General features: G+C 29.7%; 2 protein-coding genes across 9 annotated transcripts in view; one reads left to right on the forward strand and one right to left on the reverse strand.

Moving 5' to 3' along the window:
- The window catches only part of LOC140436982 (alpha-tocopherol transfer protein-like), a 162,963-nt gene that overhangs the window by 40,859 nt on the left and 96,535 nt on the right, over window positions 1-25,569 (forward strand). The gene's annotated exons all lie outside the window — the stretch shown is intronic.
- Window positions 11,440-25,569, reverse strand: part of LOC140436981 (uncharacterized) — an 82,983-nt gene continuing 68,853 nt past the window's right edge. For 4 of the 6 annotated variants that reach the window (XM_072526183.1, XM_072526180.1, XM_072526185.1 and 1 more), the window contains 6 exons: window positions 25,209-25,355; window positions 24,714-24,833; window positions 23,400-23,549; window positions 15,787-15,945; window positions 13,954-14,866; window positions 11,440-11,805 (listed from right to left, as the gene is read on the reverse strand). In XM_072526183.1, coding sequence (XP_072382284.1) covers window positions 14,013-14,866; window positions 15,787-15,945; window positions 23,400-23,549; window positions 24,714-24,833; window positions 25,209-25,355 — 1,430 coding nt within the window. In that variant the 3' untranslated portion in view covers window positions 11,440-11,805; window positions 13,954-14,012. The remainder of the gene's footprint in view (window positions 11,806-13,953; window positions 14,867-15,786; window positions 15,946-23,399; window positions 23,550-24,713; window positions 24,834-25,208; window positions 25,356-25,569) is intronic. The other 2 variants (XM_072526182.1, XM_072526181.1) reach the window with 2 other exon arrangements.

A 25,569-nucleotide genomic window follows, 5' to 3' on the forward strand; every position in this document is an offset into this window, starting at 1 on the left:
GGATTATGAACCGCAAAATGTCATATTTTCTTGGAGCATTATATGTCCGAGATATTAAAATTTTTTTGATACTTCAACGTGCATGACAGCAGTATTCTCCGTTAGAAAAACCTTTTACATTTTTATAAAATAGCACATGTTTTTCCAATTCTAACTTTTATTTCCACAGTGTATTCAGTATTTTCTGGTATTAATATTTCAAGGTATAGGTAATTCTTTAATTTTTCTATCTGCTGGTCCATATATTTCATATATACAAAATATTGATTCTGATATATTAGTTTTCATTTTTGATTTAATTTTGACATTTTTATGTTTAATATGAAATTTTAGCTTTTTCTACTTATTATAAATGTTAATACATTGGATTTCTGGTCACGTCATAAATATCGTCTACCATCGTTATTATTATATAATTTTAACAGCATGAGAGATCACGAAATTAGTAGGTATTTATCGTCGGCTTCTTTCGTCAAGTGCATCGGTGAGTATCTACCTCATTAATAATAAAAGAGAAATTTTGCTTAGCTGACCCCCTTACACATATAATAATAAAAACTTTTATACAGGACTAGACCTAAACCATGAATATAATAATAATTTAATATTTGATTGTATGTTGTACACTGATTATAATTATCAGTCATGTAAAATAGACTATAAACTAATAAACTATATGCTATATTATGTATATATATATATATATATATATATATATTGTGACGATTAGGGTTTATAGAAAATAATTTATAAGTTATATACTACATAATATTAGATATAAAAAAGTATTTGATTATTTTAAATAAGTTATATACTAGAGAATTTTATAAAAATATATTTATGTGAGGGCATTTTAAGAAATTAGCATATAATAATTGTAAAAAGTTGTATTTTAATATTGTAAATATATATAAGTGAGCCATGTGCATAGGCAACCAAAAATACTCTCGGAGTAATTTGACAGATAGAAATTAATCATAAGGGAATATAAAGTGGGGTTATATAATATATTGTTTGAAATGTGTATTTTATTAAATTAGAGTGTTAGTTACTAATTTAATTATATATTCTGATCTGAAAAGCCTAAATGTAAACAAAATTATTAATAGAAAAGAATGGAATTCTCTGGATCTCCGGAGATGGCCATGTTTGCGAAATGGTTTGTTCCAGAAAATTCATACAAGTATGAAATAGAACAAATTGGAACATGATCTCTTACCAGATGGTTCTAGAAATCCAAAAACATATAAATACCCGTGATTTGGATTCAAGATGGCAGTTTTGGAAGTTTTTAGTCAGAAGTCAAGCAGTTTATTATGAAAGTTAGTTGGAGTCAGTGAATCAAGTACAAATAGTCAAAATGTTTAATATAGTGAGTTAAATGAAGATTAAAAATTATGCATATAATTTAATGCACATTTATAATTATACACAAATAATTATTGAAGATAAAAAAAGGTATATTGGAAGAAATTAAATTATATTATGGTTGCAGATTAGTATAAATCAACTTATAATAATTGGATATTGGTATATTGAAAAGAAGAATAAATGTAAATGCTGTTTGCTGGTTTGGTTGGTGGTGTATAAATGCTGGTGAAGAAAACTATATCTTAAATTGGTAGAAGCTGATAATTGGAAAAAGAAATTTCACAAAAACAAGGATAACCGAAGTACGAAGACTTTCAGTGGTGATTAGAATATATATAGTGGAAAACAGTTCATTTAGGCATTCAGTGAAAGAAAGGTACAAAATTTTGTTAATATAATTTAGTTAATGTCATAACAATTTCAATTTTGAGGATAGTTTGTTTAAATTTAACATTGTCTATAGAATTTAATTAGTTTTATAAGAACATCAATTTAAAGATAGTTTATTTTAAATTTACATTGGCTAGGTTAGATATATATGTGTGTTTCATAATAGTTATAATAAAGATAATTTAAAAAAGTACTTACAAGCTAATTCTTTGAGAACCGCGATAAAAACCCTATATATTATATTATTAAAAATACTCATTGCTCATCATTCAAACAAAAAAAAAACACATCATAACAATATATATATATATATATATATATATATATATATATATATATATATAAATATATAAATATACAAATATATATATATATATATATATATATAAATATATATATATATATACATACATACATATATATATATATATATATATTATATATATATATATATATATATATATATATATATATATATATATATATATATATATATATATATATTGATATGATTGGTGTTTATAGAAAATAATTTATAAGTTACATACTAGAGAATTTTATAAAAATATATTTATGTGAGGGCATTTTTAAGAAATTAGCATATAATAATTGTAAAAAGTTGTATTTTAATAATTATAATATTGTAGATATATTTAAGTGAGCCATGTGACTAGGCAACCAAAAATACTCTTTAAAGTGACGTTTAAGTAATGGTTACGAATATAAAGTGTGGTTATAATAATATGTTGTTTAAAATGTGTAGATTATTAAATTAGAGTGTTAGTTACTAATTTAAGTGTATATTCTGATCTGAAAAGCCTAAATGTCAACAAAATTCTCGATAGAAAAGTAAGGAATTCTCTAGATCACCGGAGATGGCTTTGTTTGCGAAATGGACTGTTCCAGAAAATTCAGATATGTAGGAGATGGAACAAAATCGAACATGATTTCTTGCTAGATGATTCTGGAACATGGAAAAAGATATAAATACCCGGTGATTTGGATTCAAGGCATCAGTTATGAGTTACAGTTACTATGAGGCCAGTTTTAGTATGAAAGTTAGTTAGAGTCAGTCAATCAGTAAGTCAGAAGGTCCAATTGTTCAATATAGTGAGTTAAATGAAGATTAAGAAACAGTATAAAGAAAATATTATTGAAGATTAAAAATTATGTTATGTATAAATGGTGATTGTATAATGGAAGAAGTATTAATTGAATATTAAAATTATATATTTGGTGATTGGATATTGGTATATTGAAAAGAAGAATAAATATATAATATATTTGGCGATTGGATATTGGTATATTGAAAAGAAGAATAAATATAAATGCTGTTTGCTGGTTTGCTTGGTGGTTTATAAATGCTTAAGAAGAAATATATTTTAAATTGGTGGAAGCTGATAATTGGAAAAAGAAATTTCACAAAAACAAGGATAACCGAAGCACGAAGACATTGAGTGGTGATTAGAATCTTTATTAGAATATCGAATGTTATTAATTGACTTATGTCTAATTTAAATCTAAATTAATCTAATTAATCTAAATTAATTGACTTATGTCTAACTAATCATCTTCACATAAGTCAATTAATAACATTCGATATTTGGTAATTCTGGTACTTAACCTTAATGACAGTTACCGTACTAAACGTTGTTCTGTTTTGTTTTAATTTGAATTGTGTTTGTTTCTTATATTTTAATTTGTGAACTTAAATTATACAACTAAATGTTACATGTCGAAGATAGCTACAATCAACATTGTACCAACAAAAAATTTTTACTTGATGTTATTAAAATAAATCGCACTGCCACTAACCTCAATCAAGTAAGTATATAAACAACAAACTATTATTAAATTGTATTTTACCATGTTTTAAATAATTGTAGCTCTCATCTGATGATGCCAGTGAAAATTGGCGAAATATAATGAACTGTTGAACAGAGTACACTTGGCTTTCAATCAGCTGTATACCCAATTAACCTCAACCCCTTCTTTTATATATATATATACACTCAAAAATGTTTTGCATAATGTAATATTTTCAAAATTATCCACCAAATCTGGTGAAATCTATTTTTTTAACAAAATACTTTATTATATATATAAAATTTTATAATTTGAAAAAAACAATAAACAAAATTTAAAGGATTAACAATTTATTATTATTAGTTATAATATGTATTAAAGATATATTTTTTTAAATTTGCACAGATACAGGAACTAATACTTAATATGCCGTATTTACACCTCTTGAATCAATACAAGACTGAATGCGATATTCTATGTTTCTTATAAGTGTATTATTGTAGTTCTGGTCCATGGTGCCCCACTCTTCAATCGCTGCTATTCTAAGGTCTTGTAGTGTCCTTGGGGGTGGCTGCCGGTACTGAATTTTTCTTTTGAGCATATCCCATCCGTGCTCAATGGGATTGAGGTCAGGTGAGCAAGGTGGCCATTGTAATATGACGATATCTTCTGCCTCTAAAGAATATGTCACCTGTCTCGTACGATGGGGAGGCACATTGTCGTCCATAAAAATAAATTCTGGACCAACAGCTCCTCGCCGCAAACGTACAACAGGCCTAAGAATGGTATCAATATAAATTTGTCCATTCATGTTACCAACAGTAGGAATTAAAGGAGTTTTATTATTTAGCATGATGCCGCCCCAAAACATTATGGAGCCACCTTGATATGGGACTCTTTGGACAGCTTGGTTAAGTCTATCCTGTCGATTTGGGTTCCTCCAAATCCTAATTCGGCGAGTATCCGACAAAAGGCTGATTTTGATTTCATCAGAAAATAACAAGTTTCCATATCTCTTGTCATGTCATTGTAAATGTTCATTGGCCCATTTCTGTCGAGTCCTCTTCTGCTCTAACATAAGCTTTGGTACAAACAATGGTCTTCTTGTAAATAAAATGTCAGGCCGAATGTAACCTGTTTCTAATAGTCTGATCGCAAATTACAATATTATGAGCTTGCTGTAGCTCTCTTCTGATAGCTGGGGCAGTCATAGAGTGGTTTCTTCGGGCAGTTAACGTTAAAAAGCGTTCTTGGACATTGGTAGTAATTCTGGGTCTTCCGCTTTTTGGACGATTGCTAACAGAATTTGTCTCTCGATATTTTTTTACAATCCGAGACACATCACTCTAATTAACTCCAACCCGGACAGAAACGTCAACTTGTGTGTGGCCTTCCTCAATCAGTGTGTGGCCTTCCTCAATCAAAGTAACGATTCCAGCTCTGTTGAACTAAGATATCACTTGTCTATTCATATTGTTCACTACAAAGTGAATAATACGCAAACCAATTTTTACAAATATCGGTTTTCGAAAACCGTGGAGACCACAGTGTAATTCTAGTGAACCACCTATTGTCAGTTCTCCTCGCTAAATGTTCCGCCCACTGCCATTTTAAAGATTTAACTATATGGATTACATCAATAACCTTGGTTTTCTGTCTGATCCACTCTATTCTTTTTCGATCTATCTTTGTTATACCTAGCATACATAGCTCCATTGACCTTTGAGTGAATTTGAGTTTCGGTATTATCTCTTTCTTTAGTGTCCAAGTTTCGTAGCCGTATGTCAGGATTGGTAGTATAAACTGATCGAATGTTTTTTTTCTTTAGGTGGATTGGTATCTTCGATTTGTACATAACTGCATTTCTACCAAAAGATGCCCAAGCTACTTTCATTCTTCTGTTAATTTCTGGAAGTAAGGAGCCAGATTTATTTTTAATTGTCCCAGGTATACATACTCGTCTACTGTCTCAAGTGAAATATTATTATTACATCTTAGACATCCATTAGGCTCGTTGTGCATGGTTTTTGTTTTTTTCACGTTCATTTTTAGGCCAACTTCATTGTTAGGTACATTTAGGTCGCTTATAAATTCTTGTAGTTCTGCATTATTATTAGTAATCAGAACCATGTCGTCTGCAAATCTTAGGTGGCTGAGGTATTCTCCATCAATGGATATTCCTTTGTTCTGCCAGTTTATTTTGCTGAATATATTTGCTAGCGTTGCAGTGAACAGCTTTGGTGATATTGCGTCTCTTTGTCGGACGCCTCTGCTAGTGGGAAATTCTGGAGTGTTTTCATAAACTTTTACCTTAGTTTTTGCTTGTCTATATATATTTGCTAAGCAATATCATACTCAACACACCGAAAGAAGTCCTAGGAACAAAGACACAATGGAGAGAAGAAACGCGCTTCGATGAAGAATGCAAACAAGCTATACAGACTTGAGAACAAAAGAGCAGATAAACTGTGCAGGCAGAAAAAGAGAGAGTACGAAAACCAACGGATACTAAACATAGAGAGGGAGTTTAAGGAAAATGAAACACGTAGTGCATACCAATTTATTAAACATCTAAGACAGGGATACAAACCGAAGATTAACCTCTGCAAAAATAAGAAGGGTGAAATCATTAGCGATATGGACGAAATTAAGAGAACCTAGATGATATATTTTAAGGAATTACTAAACAAAGGGACACAACCACCATTACAACAACAGAGGCAGCAACAGGCACGGCAGGAGGTACAACAACAAGAACTGGAGGAATATGGAGAAGAAAATGAATTAACTAGACCCCCAACGCTGTAGGAGGTCCAAATTGCAACTCACAAAGCATGGGAATATGCCATGGACATTTACAATGTCTTTGTAGATTGTAAACAAGCCTATCATTCAATAGATAGAACAATTCTACCTAATATATTGGAAGAATTTAGCATACCATCAAAATTAATACGACTAGTGCAAATGACAATGATAGAAACATAAGCACAGATATGTATTCAGGTACAGATCACTGATGCGTTTACGATAACGCAGGGACTGAAACAAAGCGACGGACTGGCCCCAACGCTCCTTAATCTTGTTCTTGAATATATAATTTGATGATTAACGGTGAGCGGAAATAACATACTTACAAACAAATCTACCCAATTAGCAGCATACGCAGATGATATAAATATAATGAGCAGAACAGCGAATGCAGCGGAAGAAACCTACGTTGAGTTGACACAGAGTGCAGAAGCAGTAGATAAATACAAATAAAACAAAACTACTCATACAAACCAGATCAAATAGACCGGCGCAACAACAATTTATTGACGATATAGAACATGTGAATAGATTCACATACCTAGGAATGGATCTGGTCACAAGCAATGAAGAAGTACTGGAAACAAATAGAAGGCTTATGCTAGCAAATACAGCCTATTTCGCGATGGGCCACATATTCAAATCGCGAGACTTACACCGGAAAACAAAACTCCGGGTCTATAAAACAATAATTAGGCCCATAGTAAGTTATGGTTGTGAAACATGGGTGGTGACACAGAAATCTGTCAATGCATTAGATGTGTTTGAAAGAAAAATATTACGTAGGATACTGGGCCCAATAAGTGAAAAACAACAACTGGCGAATTAGGTATAATAGGGAAACATACGAGCAATAAAGCGAACCAACTCTAGCACAATACACTAAACTGCAGAGATTACGGTGAGCAAAATACATGGTTTGCATGCATGAGAATAGAATCCCCAGAAAATTACTAAATGCAAGAATGCAGGGAAAAAGACCTGTTGATAAACTTAAAAAGAGATGGGAAGACGAAGTTGATGAGGATGCCAGGAACTGCCTGGTGACGCGTTCATGGAAAAGAGCAGCGGTAAATCGAAATGATTGGAGAAGCCTGTTGAAGGAGCCCAAGGCCTGATTTGGGCTGTAGTGCCATTGCATGGATGGATATATTTGCTAAAGTTTCTATGTACGGTTTTTCAATGCCTTGGTTTTTCCAAGCTTCTATTACTGCCTTGTGATATATAGAATCGAAAGCCTTCTCGAAATCCATGAAGGGTAATGCTAGCGGTATTTAATATTCTTTAGCTCTAATCATTAGTTTTCCAAGTGTATGAATATGTACAATGTATACGAATATGTACGAATAATATTTTGTATACGATGATAGTAGACTTATAGATCTAAAGTTTTTGATATCCTCTTAGCTACCTTTCTTATGAATGAGAATTATGTTTGTTGTATTCCTGTGGTCTGGTATGCATCTCGTTCTTAGGCAGTTCGTAAATATGCCTGCTAAGATTTTCCAGGTTTTATTGTCAACGTATATGTTTTTTATGGGTTGGAGTCAATAAAAGGGGCTACTGGTAAACTATTCTTGATGTCAAGCTTTCAATTGTGTTTACAATCTTTATAAAGAGCTTCTAAAAAAATACAAAAAATCTTACAAAGTGAAACTAGAAAAATAAATTTTAACTCATCATCATCATATGTGGCTCGACAATCCGTTGTGGATCTTGGCCTGCTCACAAAGAAGTCGCCACTCCTCTCGATTCCTGGCAACTTTCCTCCATATTTTAACCCCTAGAATCTGTAGGTCTTTTTCCACATCATCAATCCATCTCATTCATGGTCGACCTCTGCTTCTTGTGCCCGTTGGTTTTGAAAATGTTTTGAAAATCTCTAGGTGTATTCGTGATCTGACATCCTAGCAATGTGTCCAGCCCATCTAAGTCTCTGCACTTTAACGAATTTCACAATATATATATATATATATATATATATATATATATATATATATATATATATATATATATATATGGATCGGTGTATAACTGATATAGTTCAAAGTTGTACGGCCCCAAAGTGAGTTAAAAATTAAAAAATACATGTTGTAAAAATTTTTTTAAATTGACATATTATATAATTTGTCAATTTCAAAAATTTTTTACACCATGTATTTTTTAATTTTTTTATGAGTAGTGCATAAAATTGTCACATGTTAGTGTAACATCCAAGAAATACTGTTCTCAATAACTTATTCCCTGACGATGAAAACAAACATTTTCGAAAGCTTGACACTCAGTTAAAAGAGCACACTTATTTCACCGCTGCGTATCCCAATAATCCTCAAAGCTCGGTTATATATATATATATATATATATATATATATATATATATATATATATATATATATATATATATATATATATATATATATATAAAGAAAATAGAAAAAAGAAGTACTTATGACTCTAACTCTAATGCCACAAATTGGTCGCATTGCTCTTGTAGTGATCCTTTCCCAAGTTACCATGCTCCTTTTCTAACTTGGCTGCACCGTACTGAAGACAACCAATAGTCAGAAATACCTATATACGGTTCTATCGATATACCTTTTTTGGTTTTCTGTTATGCGAGACATGCCATTACATTATATACATATATATATATATATATATATATATATATATATATATATATATATATATATATATATATATATTATTAGGTAATTATATTCAACTTCAATAAATTGATAAAAACAAAGAAATCATTAATTGGATATATATTCTACTCAAATATATTTTCTCTTCTAAAGATAAAAGATATTTTCTCTAGGTTATAAAATACTTTCACCTTCTAATAGTGTTAAAATATACAAGAAAAATAAGAGAAATGTTAAATAAAAATTAATAAAAAATATTGATCAAATACCTTGCAAAATTTCTTTACATATACAAAAAAAAATAATACCAAATATGGATATCGCTACGCTCCAACTCTGAAAAATTAAAAAAAAACTGCGCAGTCCAAATTTACCTCTTCTGAATTAAGTTCCTACTAACTTTTTGAGTTTATAAATAATTATTGATACTTTATAAAATTTTAATATCGATCCCGTTTCAAAATTTCTCTGTGTGAGATTGTTCAAAATCTCGACCTGGATTCTCCTGTAGAACTGTTTCTAACTGCCTGCCTCGATCCCCAATATCTAACATAGATATCTCGTATCGAAACAAACGTCTCTCTTCTCTGCATACTAAGTTCTCCCAATGGAAGTATAAATTATTGGTTGAACCTACAGATGCTGTTGCTATCAAACCTGCTACCCTCGTCTTAGTCAGCATACAAGAAACCAAAACTACTTCCACTTTTATTTTAAATTAAACACTTTTGACAAATAAGATTATTTTCTTTCTTAACACAAACTGAAAAGACCGGTAAAACCTTTCGACATATAAACTTTCTCGACTTTGATGTTATTAGTTTAACGGCACAGGAACAGATTATCTTGTCCCTATTTTCAAATAAGCTACTAACCACAAATTCCTTTTCCAACTTTATCTTTCTTAACCAATCACAATCTAGCATTTTCAAACAACCCAAAATTCCATATCTTTCCTTCCTCTGAGATATACCAATAATATATTTTGGTTTTTCCCTTCAGCAATCAACAAAACCGGTTTGCATAAAAAAAACTTTCTCTCTTGGCAGCTCTCGAAAACAAACAGATAGCTAGTCGTTTGAACTACTCGGGAAGAACTGCATTGAGAATTTAAAACTCAACGTTTTGGCGCCAGAAGTCCGTTTCTGTTGCTCTAAGCATTTTCTCTGTTCTGACTTTTGGGGGCCACACTTCGCATCCATATGTTGTGATACTTTTTATTATGGTGTTGTATATTCTTCTTTTATTTTCTTTAGAGATGTTTTTATCCCACAGTACGCTGTTCAGTAAGGCGATGCCTTTCCTCCCTGTGTATTTCGTTCCTTAATGACTGCATCTAATTTTCCGTCCTGAGTAATCTTTACTCCTAGATATTTGTATTCATCACATAGTTTGATCTCTTGATTTTCCTCTATGAGAAGGTTATGTTGATCTCCTCCGATACGCATGTACTCAGTTTTTTCCATATTCACTTCCAAACCCCACTCTGTAAACTCTTCTTATATTTTTCGCATGATGTAACTAAGGTCTTCAGAGTCCTGTGAAAATTATAAACAGTATTTAAATCAATCGTACCAAATACTTTAAAGGAAAAACCTTTAATCAGTACGTATTGCCGGTTCTGAGACATGGAACTGAAACATTAGCTTGTACAACAACATAGACCACAAATTTCAAGTGATCACAAGAGCTATGGAATGGAGAATGCACAACATTTAGTTCAGCTATTGCAAATCTAATAAAGAAATAAGGAGACGATCAAAAGTAACAGACGTAATCCAAAAGATTGCCATATTAAAATGGACAGAACACATAGGAAGAATGGAAGACAACTGTTGGACGAAGCGAATTCTTGAATGATGACGAATAGCAAATAAGAGAAGTTGAGGCAGTTAAGCCAGATCGACTGATGACATCAAGCGAATGGCTGGATCGATGCAAAAAACAATAAACAGAAATGAATGGACACACCTAATGGAGGCTTACATCGGACGATAGATAGCTAATAACTGATAGCTGACATATAGTTAATGTAAAACACAGTTTAAAATTTTGTATACCTAATTCTGAAGACTGTTCCCTACTTCCTCGTGTATTAGTTTATTATTTAAATTTCTAATATTTAATTTCCTTAATTCTTCTTCTACTACCACCGATTGTTTGCTTCTAGAGTATATTTTACGTATTTTTTCTCTCGTACTCCATTTTAACATTTTATTTCATACTATTGATTATGCCATAATTGCTAATCATTAATCCTTCTGTGATTTTATTTGTAATATTATTGTACAGTTTTTGTTTTTTAGTTCTTTACCATATTTTGTTCTGAGCAACCTCTTTTTGCTGTGTTACTTTGATGATTTCAAACATTTTTTTATTTTTATCTTCATTTATATGCAAATAAAACTCAATAGAAAGTATGAGATATTTTATTTAAAAATAATTTATAAGTTTTGTCAGACTCCTAAATAAAATTTAATTTTTTAATTTTTTAATTTTTTTTTTATATTTTTTAGAACTTATTTTTTCTAATATTAACAACGGCTACAATATTTTAAATTTTAACGGTAAAAACGATACCAAAAGACACAAGTTTAAATCAACAAAACTATTACCGCAGTACACATTGATAGTATCAGAGACTTCATTTAAAAGCAAGTCATGACTTTAAACTTTAAACTCTAATACTTGATCTTGGAAATAACTTCTAGCTCTCCTCTACATTTGGTTTTCATGTAACTACCTCTTCATCAAATTAAAATAATTTTAAGTGTGTCAACTGAAATATAAAAAATAATAAAAATGTAGTGTTTTATTGTCGTATCTAGACTTTTATCAAAGAACAACAAAAAATATGTTTGTATTTAACGTTTCGACTTAAAAGTATCGGGATGTTTTTAAAATAAATTTTTAGTTTATTATTTTGAAAACAAAATTATTCTATTATTCCATCATTTATGCAATGCAGCGTATTTTTGACATGTGGTAGGTTGTGATTTGGAAAAGGAGCCATCAAGGAACTTAGGGAACAAGAAATAATATGGCCAGTGTGGGAAAATTGATTATTTTAATAACAATGCATAAAAAGATCCATGATTATTTTAATTACAGCACCCAAAAAATATGCAAAAAAGTTTTCCACTCCTACCCTCGGACGTCACCTCAAAACTTTCCCTCGTATTGGGGTTCGATCAGAGTCTCCTATCAACAACAAACGAGATGCGTTTTAAAGACAAAGAGTGCAGCTTTCGAACGCAATTTTTGCATTTTGTTGCAAATGTAGTCAGTTTATATAAAGCTGTTATATAAATAAACGTTGCGCGCTTTTTGCCATTTTTTATTATTCTCATGAGATCAATAAAATTTATCACCCCTATTGACGGTCACTATGGAATTTGTATTACTAGAGCCTAATATTTAAAATCAATAGCAAAAAATTTCGATTTTGAGTTTTTGCAACAAATACGAGGCACTTGAAATATTCCCAAGAAACGCCGAATTCAAACTTTCCCATTACAAACGATCTAAACTGTTTAAAATTGCTACTTTTCCATTTCATAAATATGTTTTTCGAAACTCCATATAATTTTAGCTACAAATTTCACTTGTGTTGTAGTCTTGTTTTTAAGATCAAATCTCTAACTACCGGACTACATGAAACATGATGAAAATAATGATTTGATATCTGTCAAGATACTTATTAAAAAAATCAGGGACATTGTATTATTAGCCAACCTAGGTACTAAGATGGATGTACAACAGGATGTATAATGAATAATATTAAAGAATTTTGTGAAAATGTTAATGAAAGACTATTGGTATTAATTCGACACAGTCGTCAAGAATATTTTCCAATGCCAGAGCAAATATGACAAATGTGTATAAAAATGTCTAAGAAATAGTCTGTAAAATGTTGTACCAGAAAGCACAACGAAGAACAACACTACTGGAAATATTTCTGACCAATAAAGTACCATAATAATAGAAATTAAAAATGTATCAGGAATATATATTTATATATATTCCTGAGTAAAAATACGAGTATATACAAGTATACTCTTCTAGGCCTTTTCTTTATTTGATATTGCTTACTTTCTTTGTTGGGAATATAGTATATTACCTTGGGCATATTAGAAGAAACCAAAAATATTACTCCTTGTAAAAGAATTACCTGCTTTACTTGATTTGCAATATCAGCTATACTAGTTCGTACACATTGTAATGGACTATTGCATTGGTTATTATCGACGTTTTAAAAGAAGGCGGTAAGATACCTCAAGCACGAGAAGGTACCTGTAACGTTCTTTTCACAACACGACAAATTGAGAAACAAAAACATTGAATAAGTATTGAAAATAGAATAGAATAAGGAATATAAATATAAGGGACGAACTGAAAATAAAATTCACATTGGAGTTAGAGAGACAGCTGAGCTGGTGGGGTCATTTACATCGGATGAAGGATATTGTACCAGTGGGAATAGTGCGGGAAGCAAAAATATTGTAATACAAAAAAAGGGAAAGACTAAGACAGGATATTGGAGAAAAGAGGAGTGACATGGACAAACGCAAGAAGGTTGACATGAAACCCCAAAGAATGGAAGAAATTTATTCAGACGTAAATTAAACCTTACACCATTATATGGAAGAAAGGTTTTTGATTGTATTTATATATATATATATATATATATATATATATATATATATATATATATATATATATATATATATATATATATATATATATACATTAATAGAATTAGTTATCCTGATATGACTTTTCGTCATTTATTTAGAATAATCATTTTACGCACAATTTTAACAAAATTTCCCATATACTTTACATACATAACCATAAATCAATTACAATTTTTTTTCGAAAAACGTTTGAATTTTATGTTTTTATAAAATTTTTTTATAATACTTACGTACTTACAAAATGCTTGAATGTAATATCATATCCGTTTGAAGAATGAATATTATCTTCTTACGATTTTTTCACATTTCCATTTTCATCTGATACATCGGTCACATCATTACAAACAAAAACATCCCTACCATACTCATCTTTGATTAGTTTGCATTGCAAAGTTCTTAAAACTTTTCCTGATGGTTCAGAGAGTTTTTGTATTTTGCAAACAAACAAATCTTTGTCGTCTATAAGATCAAATACTCTTGGTTTAAGCGAACTTATAGGAAACGTTTTGGGTTTTGTTTTTTTTGAATTTTCAATTTCTTTAAAAAGAGGCAAAGAACTGGTTTCATTTTCTTTACATGGTTCATATTCAAATATAGGATGATCGTTTATTTGTTGTTTGTTTGTAGTGTGACTACTAGCGTTAATAGTTATTGAAGGTGTAGACTTGGATCTTTGGGGTTTTAAAGGTAATGTGGTTTTTACTTCATTAGTCGTGTTATCCATCTGATTTTTTAGGATTTCTTTGTTTAGTGGGTTAAATTTACTTGTACTTGGAAAGGTGCTCTCAGTTTTTACTATTTTGGAATCTTTTGATGAACTAATTTGATCTACAGCTTTAAATGGCTGAAAAATATCAAGAGTTAATTTTTGGTATTTGTTATATACATCATCTGCTTGTTTATCTGTATGTTTCGTAAGTTCAGATGCACTTGTTGTGTGTCTACCAATACTTTTTGAAGAATTTGCTGCATGGTAAGCAGTACTAGGTCTGGCATTAGATTTTTTTGGTTGGGACATTTGGTCTAACGGTAACATCTCCCTAGTTTTATGTACCTGGTTTGTTAAATCCAAAATTGTGGATGGATTGGACAGATCTATCGAACTATTTTCATTGCTGTGTTTAGCCATCTTCGTTGATTCGGCTAAAATATCAATTACATTAATTAGTTATTGATTAATATAGCTTTGTGTTTCCAGAATTATAGAAATTTTTTATGCATATTTTATAATTTTTTATAGAAAGTTTGGATTATTTATTGCTTTTGTACACCCTTATTACGTTTTTTATTAGACAATTAGCCTTCCTATCTAATAAAAGTGAAAATAATAACAAAATAATGTATTGTTGTGCTCTATTGGGCAATGAATAGCATCCGAGGATAAAAAGTTGTGAGATTCGTGGAAGGTGAAAATCAAGCAAAATACAAAATTTTATGGAATACAAAGAATTTGAAAACACTAAGATAATCAGAGGAATGCGATAATATTATCTTATTGCACTCTTAATAATTCTAAGTCAGCTCTACTTTTTAATTTAATGTCTGAAAACGACTTCACGATAGTGTACCCGAGATATCTTGAAACGATTTTCAAATACTATGAATATGTTTATCAAATTTTACTAAAAATTAAGAAATTTGTTCGGAATAAACTGCTATTATTACTAAAAAGGCATAAATATGCATGAATTTTAAAGGATAAAACTCCACATAAAAGTGGAGAGTATGAATTTACTATTCAACAGAATAAGAACATTTATTTTTTCGGTAGATGCAATACTATGAATGAAAAAGAGTGGCTGAGTATCTGTTGTTATTTACTTGTTTAGTAGATTTAGTTCTTCAAAACTCTTGGTAGTTATAGAGAAATGATAACTCTAAAACCGCTTATCTACAATTTCAAAGATTGTATCTCCTTAAGAAACTATGGAATATCTTCGACCCATCCGGGTAAATAAGTTTTTCTTAAAGATGTTAAAGATGAAAATACTTACAGTTTATACATTACAAATAACGAACTGAAATAATTTGTTGAATATATACAATGCAATAATTATCCTTACCATTAGGTGATTTGGGAAGTTGATATATGTTTAAATTGGCAGAAGGTGGTGATGCTGTTTTATCAGGATGACGTTTAACACCAGACGAACCTGGGATATTGGATTTCTCAGCACATGTAGGTGCAGCTGGTGCTCCAGGGTTGTTGCCTGATTTAAATCCTAACAATAATACATAGTATTGTTACTTTAAATATGTTAAGCAAAATATTGTACATTAATAGAATAATTATCTTTTTTGGCACATATTTACAAATACCATTTTTGAAGCAGTGGGTTAACATATGGGTAAATAAAAACAAAGGAAACATATGTTTTTTGTAAATAGATATAAAACAAATTTAAACGAACTATTTGGCCATAAACGAACAGATCAAGAATAGACAAGGATCAGAAACTTAGTATACATATAAAATAACTTACATTAGCTATCAAATATTCAACAAAGCACCAACAAACACCAACAAATTATTTTTATTTATTGACTAACGTATTTCTTATTTAATAGTACAGACAGAAAATCTCCTTCATTATATTTACTCAATTCGTAAAGAAGGGTCGAGATTTTTGTTAAGAGTTATTGAATCAATAAACCTGCATTTCTTTTTTGTATATTTGGATAGCTAGTTAATTTAGGGTCAAGATTTATAAAAAACTAGGTGATATTGGGGGGGGGGTCCAAAATTTTAGGATCAACAAACTTTCAAAAGAATTAAAACTTATTTTATTTTTTTTTATAATTGTTTTATTTTTTTTTTAATAAGAAATTTATAGAACGGTAACTTCAATTGTATAAATATGTGGAATACATAAGGGGAAGTGTTCATCAGGGATATATATTGTCTGGTCTACAATTTAATTTATACGCCAAACATCATTAGCAGATGGTGGTTAAGACCAAGCACACCATATCTTACCAATAATCTTACCAGCAGAAAAGAGCAATGCAATCGTTATTATAGACAGAGAACAATATCTGGAGAAAATTAAAGAATTATTTACAAACCGACTCTACATGAAACTTCAGAAGGACCCAATTAAATCCATGAAAAATAAAATATATAGAACTCTATCTAAGTTTAAAGAATATTTGATAAACTACCCAGGACACCCCATTTTTATGAAGCATCGAAAACACATGAAGCCAATGCACCACAATCCTAATTTAAAGCAGTATGGATTTTCCTTGCAAAAAATTGTATGAAGTTCTTCTTCTTCAGGTTCCTTCTCCTATCGGAGGTTGGAGATCATCATCGCTATTTTAATTTTATTGGCCGCGCTTCTGAATAATTCTAATGAGCTGCAACCGAATCACTCTCTCAAATTTCTTAGCCAGGATATTTTGCGTCGTCCTGGTTTCTCTTTCCATGCATAATTAATCTAAGTAATACGTACTTCTCGCCCCTCATTATATGACCCAGATATTGAATCTTTCTAATTTTAACAGTTTTTATGACTTCACATTCTTTCTTCATTTTTTGTAACACCTCTATATTAGTTACTTTTTCAGTCCACGATATTCTGTGGATTCTCCTGTAGCACCACATCTCAAAGGAGTTTAATTTTTTGATTTCAGACTATTTTATTGTCCACGCTCCCATGCCGTATAGTAAAGTAGAAAAAACGTATCAACGCAGCATTCTTGTGCGGATCTCTAGATTAAGGTTACGGTTGCACAGTATTTCTATTCTAGATCTGATGAAGTTCTTATTAGATACAATACAACCAATGCCACCTAATAATATGTTTTTTTTTCAATAACTATTAGAAATAGATTTTAATCCCAATAACATTTTGGTCAGTTTTAACATAACCAGCTTATTTACAAATACAATGTAGAAAAATATTTAAAAATAATAAAAAACAATATAAAAGGATAATACATTGACAACCAAAACAAAGCTAAGTGTACCAGCTAGAATAGAGCTATTCTATATTACTATTATTATATAACCATTATGTACTGACAAAACTGAATATTAAATTTAACGGCGATTAGGCCAATTAAGTCTGTAAAATAAGATTTAGGATTATACTGTTTATTTAAAATCCTATGTCAGAAATTTTTTGTACAAGATTTCCTCATTGGAAATCAAGACGTCAAAACAATACAAAAAAATAATATCTATTACATTTTCATTGTTGTTTATTCTCATGTATAAAATTTTCAGTATATCACAAGAAAGTCCTTTTATGATTGTGTAGAGTCTACCAGAATAAATGGAATCATCATGAACAATAAAAGGCATGCGGGTAATACTCTGATATAAGCTGGACCGAAAGATCAATGACTTGGTTTAGTTTACATACTATTAATATAAATCATAACATGGGCATGGAAATCAATGATTCCAAAACAAAACGGTGGCTTTGAATAGAACTCACTAAGAACAAAATACAGTCAACTTAATTGCAAATGGCATCACTTTTCAGATTGTGTAGGGCAGAGAAAGAGAGACACAGTGGCTTAAACCACTCTAAAAAAATTACAAGGCACATTAAAATCACAAGATCTGGTTTGATGAACATCTGAAAAATGCTCGGTATTCTTAAACTTTCCATCTTAACAAGATTAAGAATGTTAAAATGTTATATGCTGTTAGAAGGCCGCATTCCAAGTGTGTATGGACCAATCGATGTTGTAAATAAGTTAGACTATATGATACTGTTCAGACTGTTGTAAATAAGAACCACTAATGATGAAATATTAAATAGCAGAATCACACTTTATTAATTATTCTAATCTACTAATATTAAAAAACATCATATCCTGGATATTTACTTATCTAATTGACTTAAATAATTTAAAGTAATATTAGGAGTAGGAACGTAGAAAAGGGAAGTATTAAATAATATAAGAGACTGGAGCCATACAAGGATTTGATAAATCAAGTTCAAGACATAGAAAGTTTAATCAACAATCTTAATCAAGAAGGTATTTAGAACATTCAATGATAGTTTAGTTACAATCTAATAACCAAAATATAACAAATTTCTCTTTTAAGGATATTTTTTAAAAACACATTGTGATTTTAAAAACACAATATCTTTCGTATTTGTATATCTACAGAGTGTCCCATAATTAATTAGACACAGCCGCGATTTAATTTTCTCTATATTACATGTTTTTGCACAATTTTAAATTTCGTATTTTGTTCTCAAACTGTATAGTTTTCTGATAATAAACTTATTTTGTTTTTTTTTTAAACTTGAGTTATAGAACATTATATATACAGGGTGTATATGTAATGTCCCATAATTAATTGAACATTAGCTAATGGGTGATAGCTGACATCAAAATAAAACGTCTGAGTTCAAATTGCTTAGGCCAAATGTTGCTAGTTTTCGTTCTACAGGGTGGTTCATTAATATTTTTTTATATTATTTTGAGGGATATATTGAAAACTATTTAACCGATTTAAGTGAAATTTGGTATCTTTCCATTATTTAGTATGTTTAATATAAAAATTATATTAGTTTTACCATTAAAACTAGGTATCGCTACCTACTATAACATTGGTTCATTAATGTGGCGATAATTTTTTTGTCCGTCCCGGTATAAACATTCTAGGAAAAAAACATGAAATAACATTCAATTCTACACAAAAAAGGTATTCTTGTTTTAAATAAAAAAAGTACACCGTTTTCGAAATAAACTTATTTTGTTAATGATACGCGTGTCTGTATTTAATTTTTCGCAAAATAAGCAGGTACCTAGGTATGCTGTGAACTTAATGACAAAGTCAAGGAGTAAGTACGAATATATATATATATATATATATATATATATATATATATACATATATATATATATATATACATATATATAAATGTATATATATACATATATACATATATATATATATATATATATATATATATATATATATATATATATACATATATATAAATGTATATGTATATATATACATATATACATATATATATATATATATATATATATATTTATAATATTAAATATATTTTAAACAGTTTATTTGTGTTTTATTTAAATATTAAGCTAATTTTAATACTTACAAGTTTTCTAAAAAATTTCTTAAATAATACCGAAGCGGTCACCCATCTAAAACTAGACCCCAGTCGACACTGTTTGATTTCTGTTTTCGAGCGACAACAAATTATGCTATGCCCGTAAAATTCATACTAAAATGAATTATTTTGACAGATAATATCTACAAATAATATTAAGCTTGCCTTTTGATCGTATTTTCATCATACTTTAATATCTATTACTTTTTTTCCGACGAAGACAAATCCAGAGACACAAACACTATAAAATATATTTTTTTCACACTTTATTTGCACTGATATATACGTACATTGACAGAGCCATTGATGAAGACACCTGGAGAGATAGAAAAAGATGGCGATCGAAATGCGGGAAGCGGCAGAAGCTGTAGGATCTCCGCTTATATATATATATATATATATATATATATATATATATACGTACTTTCAAAGATTTAGCAACTAAGTTTATACTGCCGGTGAGCGCGTAGGTACTTCATACTGTCATTCTTTCGCAATTTTTTTTAAGTTTTTTATAAACCACTTAAGATAAAGGTAAAATGCCACGTCATAGAAATGCGCGATATGATCTGTTTGTATGGCCAGGAAAATTTTTGTTCTCGTAAAGCAGCTCAACGCTATTTCGAACTTAATCCCAATAGAAGGCAACCAAACCATAAAACTATCAGATCATTGTTCGACAGATTAGGCGAAACAGGGTCGTCTCATCCCAAAAACAGGAATTCTGGAAGACCGAGAGTAATTGATGAGGATATGGAGGATGAAATTGTTGTGCATATTGCAACATATCCAGAAACTAGTACAAGGCTTATTTCTGCGGCCACTGGTATAAGCTAATTTACGGTGTCAAAAATAATACGGACAAAAAATCTGTATCCGTATCGTTTTACTCCAGTACAGAATATTTTACCACTGGATTTTCCAGCAAGGCTCCGATTTAGTCAGTTTATGATAGGGCGGCATTTAGACGATCCAATGATTTATAATAAAATTTTATTTACCGATGCAGCCACATTTACTAGAAGAGATGTGTTTAACTGGCGCAATGGCCATACCTCTGCGACAGAAAATCCTCATGCATTTTAAAACCATCATTTTCAACATGAGTTTTCCATAAATATCTGGTATGGCATATTTGGGGATTGTATTGTAGGATCGTTCGAATTATCAACTAGGCTTGACGGAGTAACGTATCCAAATTTTTTTAGAAGACATACCTCTAAATTTGAAGCGTAACTCTTGGTCATGCATGATGGTGCACCACCATATTATTGCCTAAAAGTTAGAAATTATCTAGATGAAATTTATCCTCAAAGGTGGAATGGTAGAGGTAGTGTTTATTCATAGCCAGCACGCAGTCCCGAACTAATTTCCCTAAACTTTTATAAAAAAAAAAAAATAAATAACCGTCAAGAGTTATGGCAAAATATTGTAGAGAGAGTTAACGTAATTAGGACTCAAGAAACTTATTATTTACAATATGACAAATCTCACACAAAAGATTTAGATTATGTAGTTTATCTAATGGTGAACATTTTGAACACTTATAGAAATTTTTTTTTGTTTCGTTTTGAATTATTCACTTTGTCAATTATTTTATATTCACTTCATTGTTTATTTTAATTTAATTTCTAATTGTTTTTAAATTTGTTACTGTGTAAAAGGTTTAATAAAAATAATTGATTCAATCATATGCATTTTTTTTTGAAAAAATTATCTACTACTATTACATTTAATATTCACTGGTATTTAAGACCTTTTGAATAATGTTTGAATTTACATAAGTTTTTGTAAAATTTTTTAATTTTATGCACGTCTCTGAAAAATACGTTTATTTCTAAAACGCTGTACTTTTTTGATTTGATAGAATGAAGAACACCTTTTTTGTGTAGAATTAAATGTTATTTCACGTTTTTCTCCTAGAATGTTTATATAGGGAGGACAAAAAAATATGGCCACATTAATGAACCAATATTATAGTAAGTAGCGCCACCTAGTGTCAATGGTAAAACTAATATTATTTCCATATTAAGCATACTAAACAATGCCAAGACACCAAATTTCACTTAAATCGGTTGAATAGTTTTTAATATATCCCTGAAAATATTATAAAAAAATAATAATGAATCACCCTTCAGAACCAAAACTAGCAACATTTTGCCTAAGCAATTTGAACTCAGACGTTTTATTTTGATGTCAGCTATCACCCAGTAGCTAATGTTCAATTAATTATGGGACATTACATATACACCCTGTATATATAATGTTCTATAATTCAAGTTTAAAAAAAAAAAACAAAATAAGTTTATTATCAGAAAACTATACAGTTTGAGAACAAAATACGAAATTTAAAATTGTGCAAAAACATGTAATATAGAGAAAATTAAATCGCGGCAGATCAACCAATATAAATATTATCGACACATTGATTGAAGTAGTTAGCTAGTTTAGTAGAAATTGTATTTATAATATGACGCTTATGACACAATACAAAAAACTTAATCTAGCTTTTTTCTACATAGGAACGGTGTATCTGTTCGGTGTGAATCTACTTGTAGTGTTTATTCGCTCCGTGCGTGACCGTGGTAGGGGTACCTTGAAACGATGCCAGCGTGTGTAGTGTGTAGCGACGAAATATGACAAAATTGGACCTACCTTTTTACGCATAAATTTTATCAAAAGTGTGTGTAAATACATGTTGCGTATTTAATTGTGCTAATAATAGCAAAAATAGTAAGTGTAGTTTTTATAGGTTCCCAAAGATTACATATAAATTAGAGGAAAGAAAAAGATGGATCCGTGCTATTAATATGAAAAGTAAATATCACATAACTTCATTTTTATGCAATTATACCTTAAATGATATTTTATAAAGCTTCAAGCTAGCTGCACAGTGCCTGATGACTTACGCTTTTATATCATAACTTTTACTATTACTGTTTTTAATTATATGCTCTTTCACGTGAAAAACTTGATTTGCCAGTACTAGATTTTTCCCTTTCTGTTCCGTTGTCAATTTTGCATGTACCTATTTAACAATGTCAAACATATGTCATATGTTTAACATGAAAATTGGTAGGTCCAAAACTGTCAGATGAAGGCGGTAGGTGTCGCGTCAGTCACGCACGGAGCGAATAGGAAAACAAGATGTATGGAACCTGTAATTAAATTGTTAAAAAATAGAGACACAATATTATACGCAATCCTCCATAATATAGCTATTAACGATTTTGTCAAACTATACACTGAAATTTGATCAAGAAACTAAAGTTTGGTATTTACTGTGTATTATATTTTAAAAATGATTTCGGCTTTGAGCATGTTCACCAAGTGAATATTAGAAATAGATAGTAGCAAAAAAATATATCAAAATTATATACTTATTTAACAACTGCATGAAAAAAATGTCTTCAGGTTAACCAAAATTTATGTGAATTAATTTTTATATAAAAAAAATCAACCAAAAACCTAAAAATGAATGCCTAAACTTCTTTGATATAAACATGCATCTAGATATATGGATGAGTTTAAAGAATACATAAATTCTACACAACATTTTAACTTACCACCTTTCGATTTAAGAAGAAACTCCTTGACCAACTGATCACATTTTTCTGATTGTTTTGGTGTTGCACATTTCTCTTTAGATTGTGAACAATCCCTTTTTGAATCATTTTTCTTTTGGCTTGTTTTCCGCTTAGATGAAAAATCACCTACTGTATAAATAATTTGATTATTTTTAAATAAAAGTTTAAGTGTATATTTATAGCTTGACGTTGTCAATTGGTTGAAAATATATTTTAAACAAATTCTTCTGAGAAAATTAGGAAAAATGGTATTCAAACATTAAAACGCAACACTTAATATAAGGTTTATAAAGATGTAAAAGCAAATTGAGGTTTTCAGTATACAATCGGTATGGCGTCATTTCCCTCTACCTTTCGAATCTCAGATCAGATCAATCAGATTTCAGCATCATACACACCACACCTTAAATTTTAACCAATCACATTCCATACTTTCTCAGTAAACAAACTCGCTGTCGTCACTTAGTATTTCCAATTTTATAAATAATTCATTTCAAGTCTCGATATAACAATATAAATAAACATCAAGATTATTATCGACCCTGATCTTTTACTAAAAGCTTTCTCCTTACTTTCAAAATTCTGTTTATCAAAGATTTCTATTTTGTATTCAATGAATTCCTATACCTGTGCCTTTGACATAATTGTTTATTAAAAACCGACTATTGCTATGATATCGATATCTACCTGCTTTATCATAGATTAGAAAAACCATGACTCATTCTTATCTATTTGGTTTTTACTAAAATAATTTTTCTATTTTTATTAAATTGAGTTTTATTGGTCTATGAAATTAAATTTATATTATGATCTTTACATATTTTAGAAAAATTCAGACCATATATTATATATATATATATATATATATATATATATATATATATATATATATATATATATATATATATATATATATATATATATATCTATACATAAATGCTATACCAATCGGGTTCAGGGATGCACTAGGTATTCCAGCTGCTTTATGTAATACATATACTCTTCCAATAATATGGAGACATCATCTGTGATATGTAACATGTGCTTTGTTGATTACCATAAGGCATTCAATTGAACAAAAACATGATAAACTAATGAAAATATTACACTTAATATTATGTCAAACTAAATCTAGGTTGAAGATGAGAACACCAGTAGGAGATTTTTAAAACAGTTATTTTTTAAACTGAATAATAATGTTAATAGAATGTTAGTATACACTAGTCAGTGGTTAAAATAAAATATACTACAAAAATAAATATTATTCACATTTTACGTAATATTTCTACTTACAATCTTTTGATTTACTAAGAAACTCTTTGACCAATTGCTCACATTTATCTGATTTTTGAGATTCTGTTTTAGGTCGTGAACAATCCTTTTTGGAATCCATTTCTTTTTCTCCCTTTTTCCCTGTGGACGAATAAACATCATTTGATAAATTTGTGTATAAAATTTTAATATTTCTAAATAAGATAAGGTATATATTTTAGTTTAAGTGTTTATTTGTCTTTATTTTTTTTAATATCCGTATCAAACATACCAAAGATGAGAATTTTCATCTTTTTAGAGTAAAATTCTCATCCCCTATCCGGAACAAGCCGACAACTTATTAACTTTCACTTTGCCGATACGCTACCAAGGAGAACGTATCTTATAAATACTCATTGCTAATTTTATTGATGAAATGAATAATATACAGATCTTTTTTAAAATTCTAGAACAAGGATCTGTGAGAGGAAAGGGTACAAAAATATAAAAAATATTTTTTAAGCTAATTATACTTACCACCTTTTAATTTAAGAAGAAATTCTTTGACTAACTGATCACATTTTTCTGACTGTTTTGGTTTGGGACATTTCGTTTTAGACTTTGAGCAATCTTTTTTCGAATCCATTTTCTTACCGGCTTTTTTAGGCTTAGAGACGTAATCACCTATATAAAATTTAAATATTTTTACATGAAATAGTCAGTGTCTCATATATTTAGGAGTCTTTACCCTTCTTTTCATATATTAAATAGTGTAAATTTAACAATGCAACACAGGTAAAGATCAAAATTACATTGTATTCAAAAATATATATAACCTACGAAACATCACAATAGTTTCGTATATTTTTGATAAACAAAGGAGTCTCTATATATTAAA

This window comes from Diabrotica undecimpunctata, chromosome 3 (genome assembly GCF_040954645.1).
Source record: "Diabrotica undecimpunctata isolate CICGRU chromosome 3, icDiaUnde3, whole genome shotgun sequence".
NCBI lineage: Eukaryota > Metazoa > Arthropoda > Insecta > Coleoptera > Chrysomelidae > Diabrotica > Diabrotica undecimpunctata.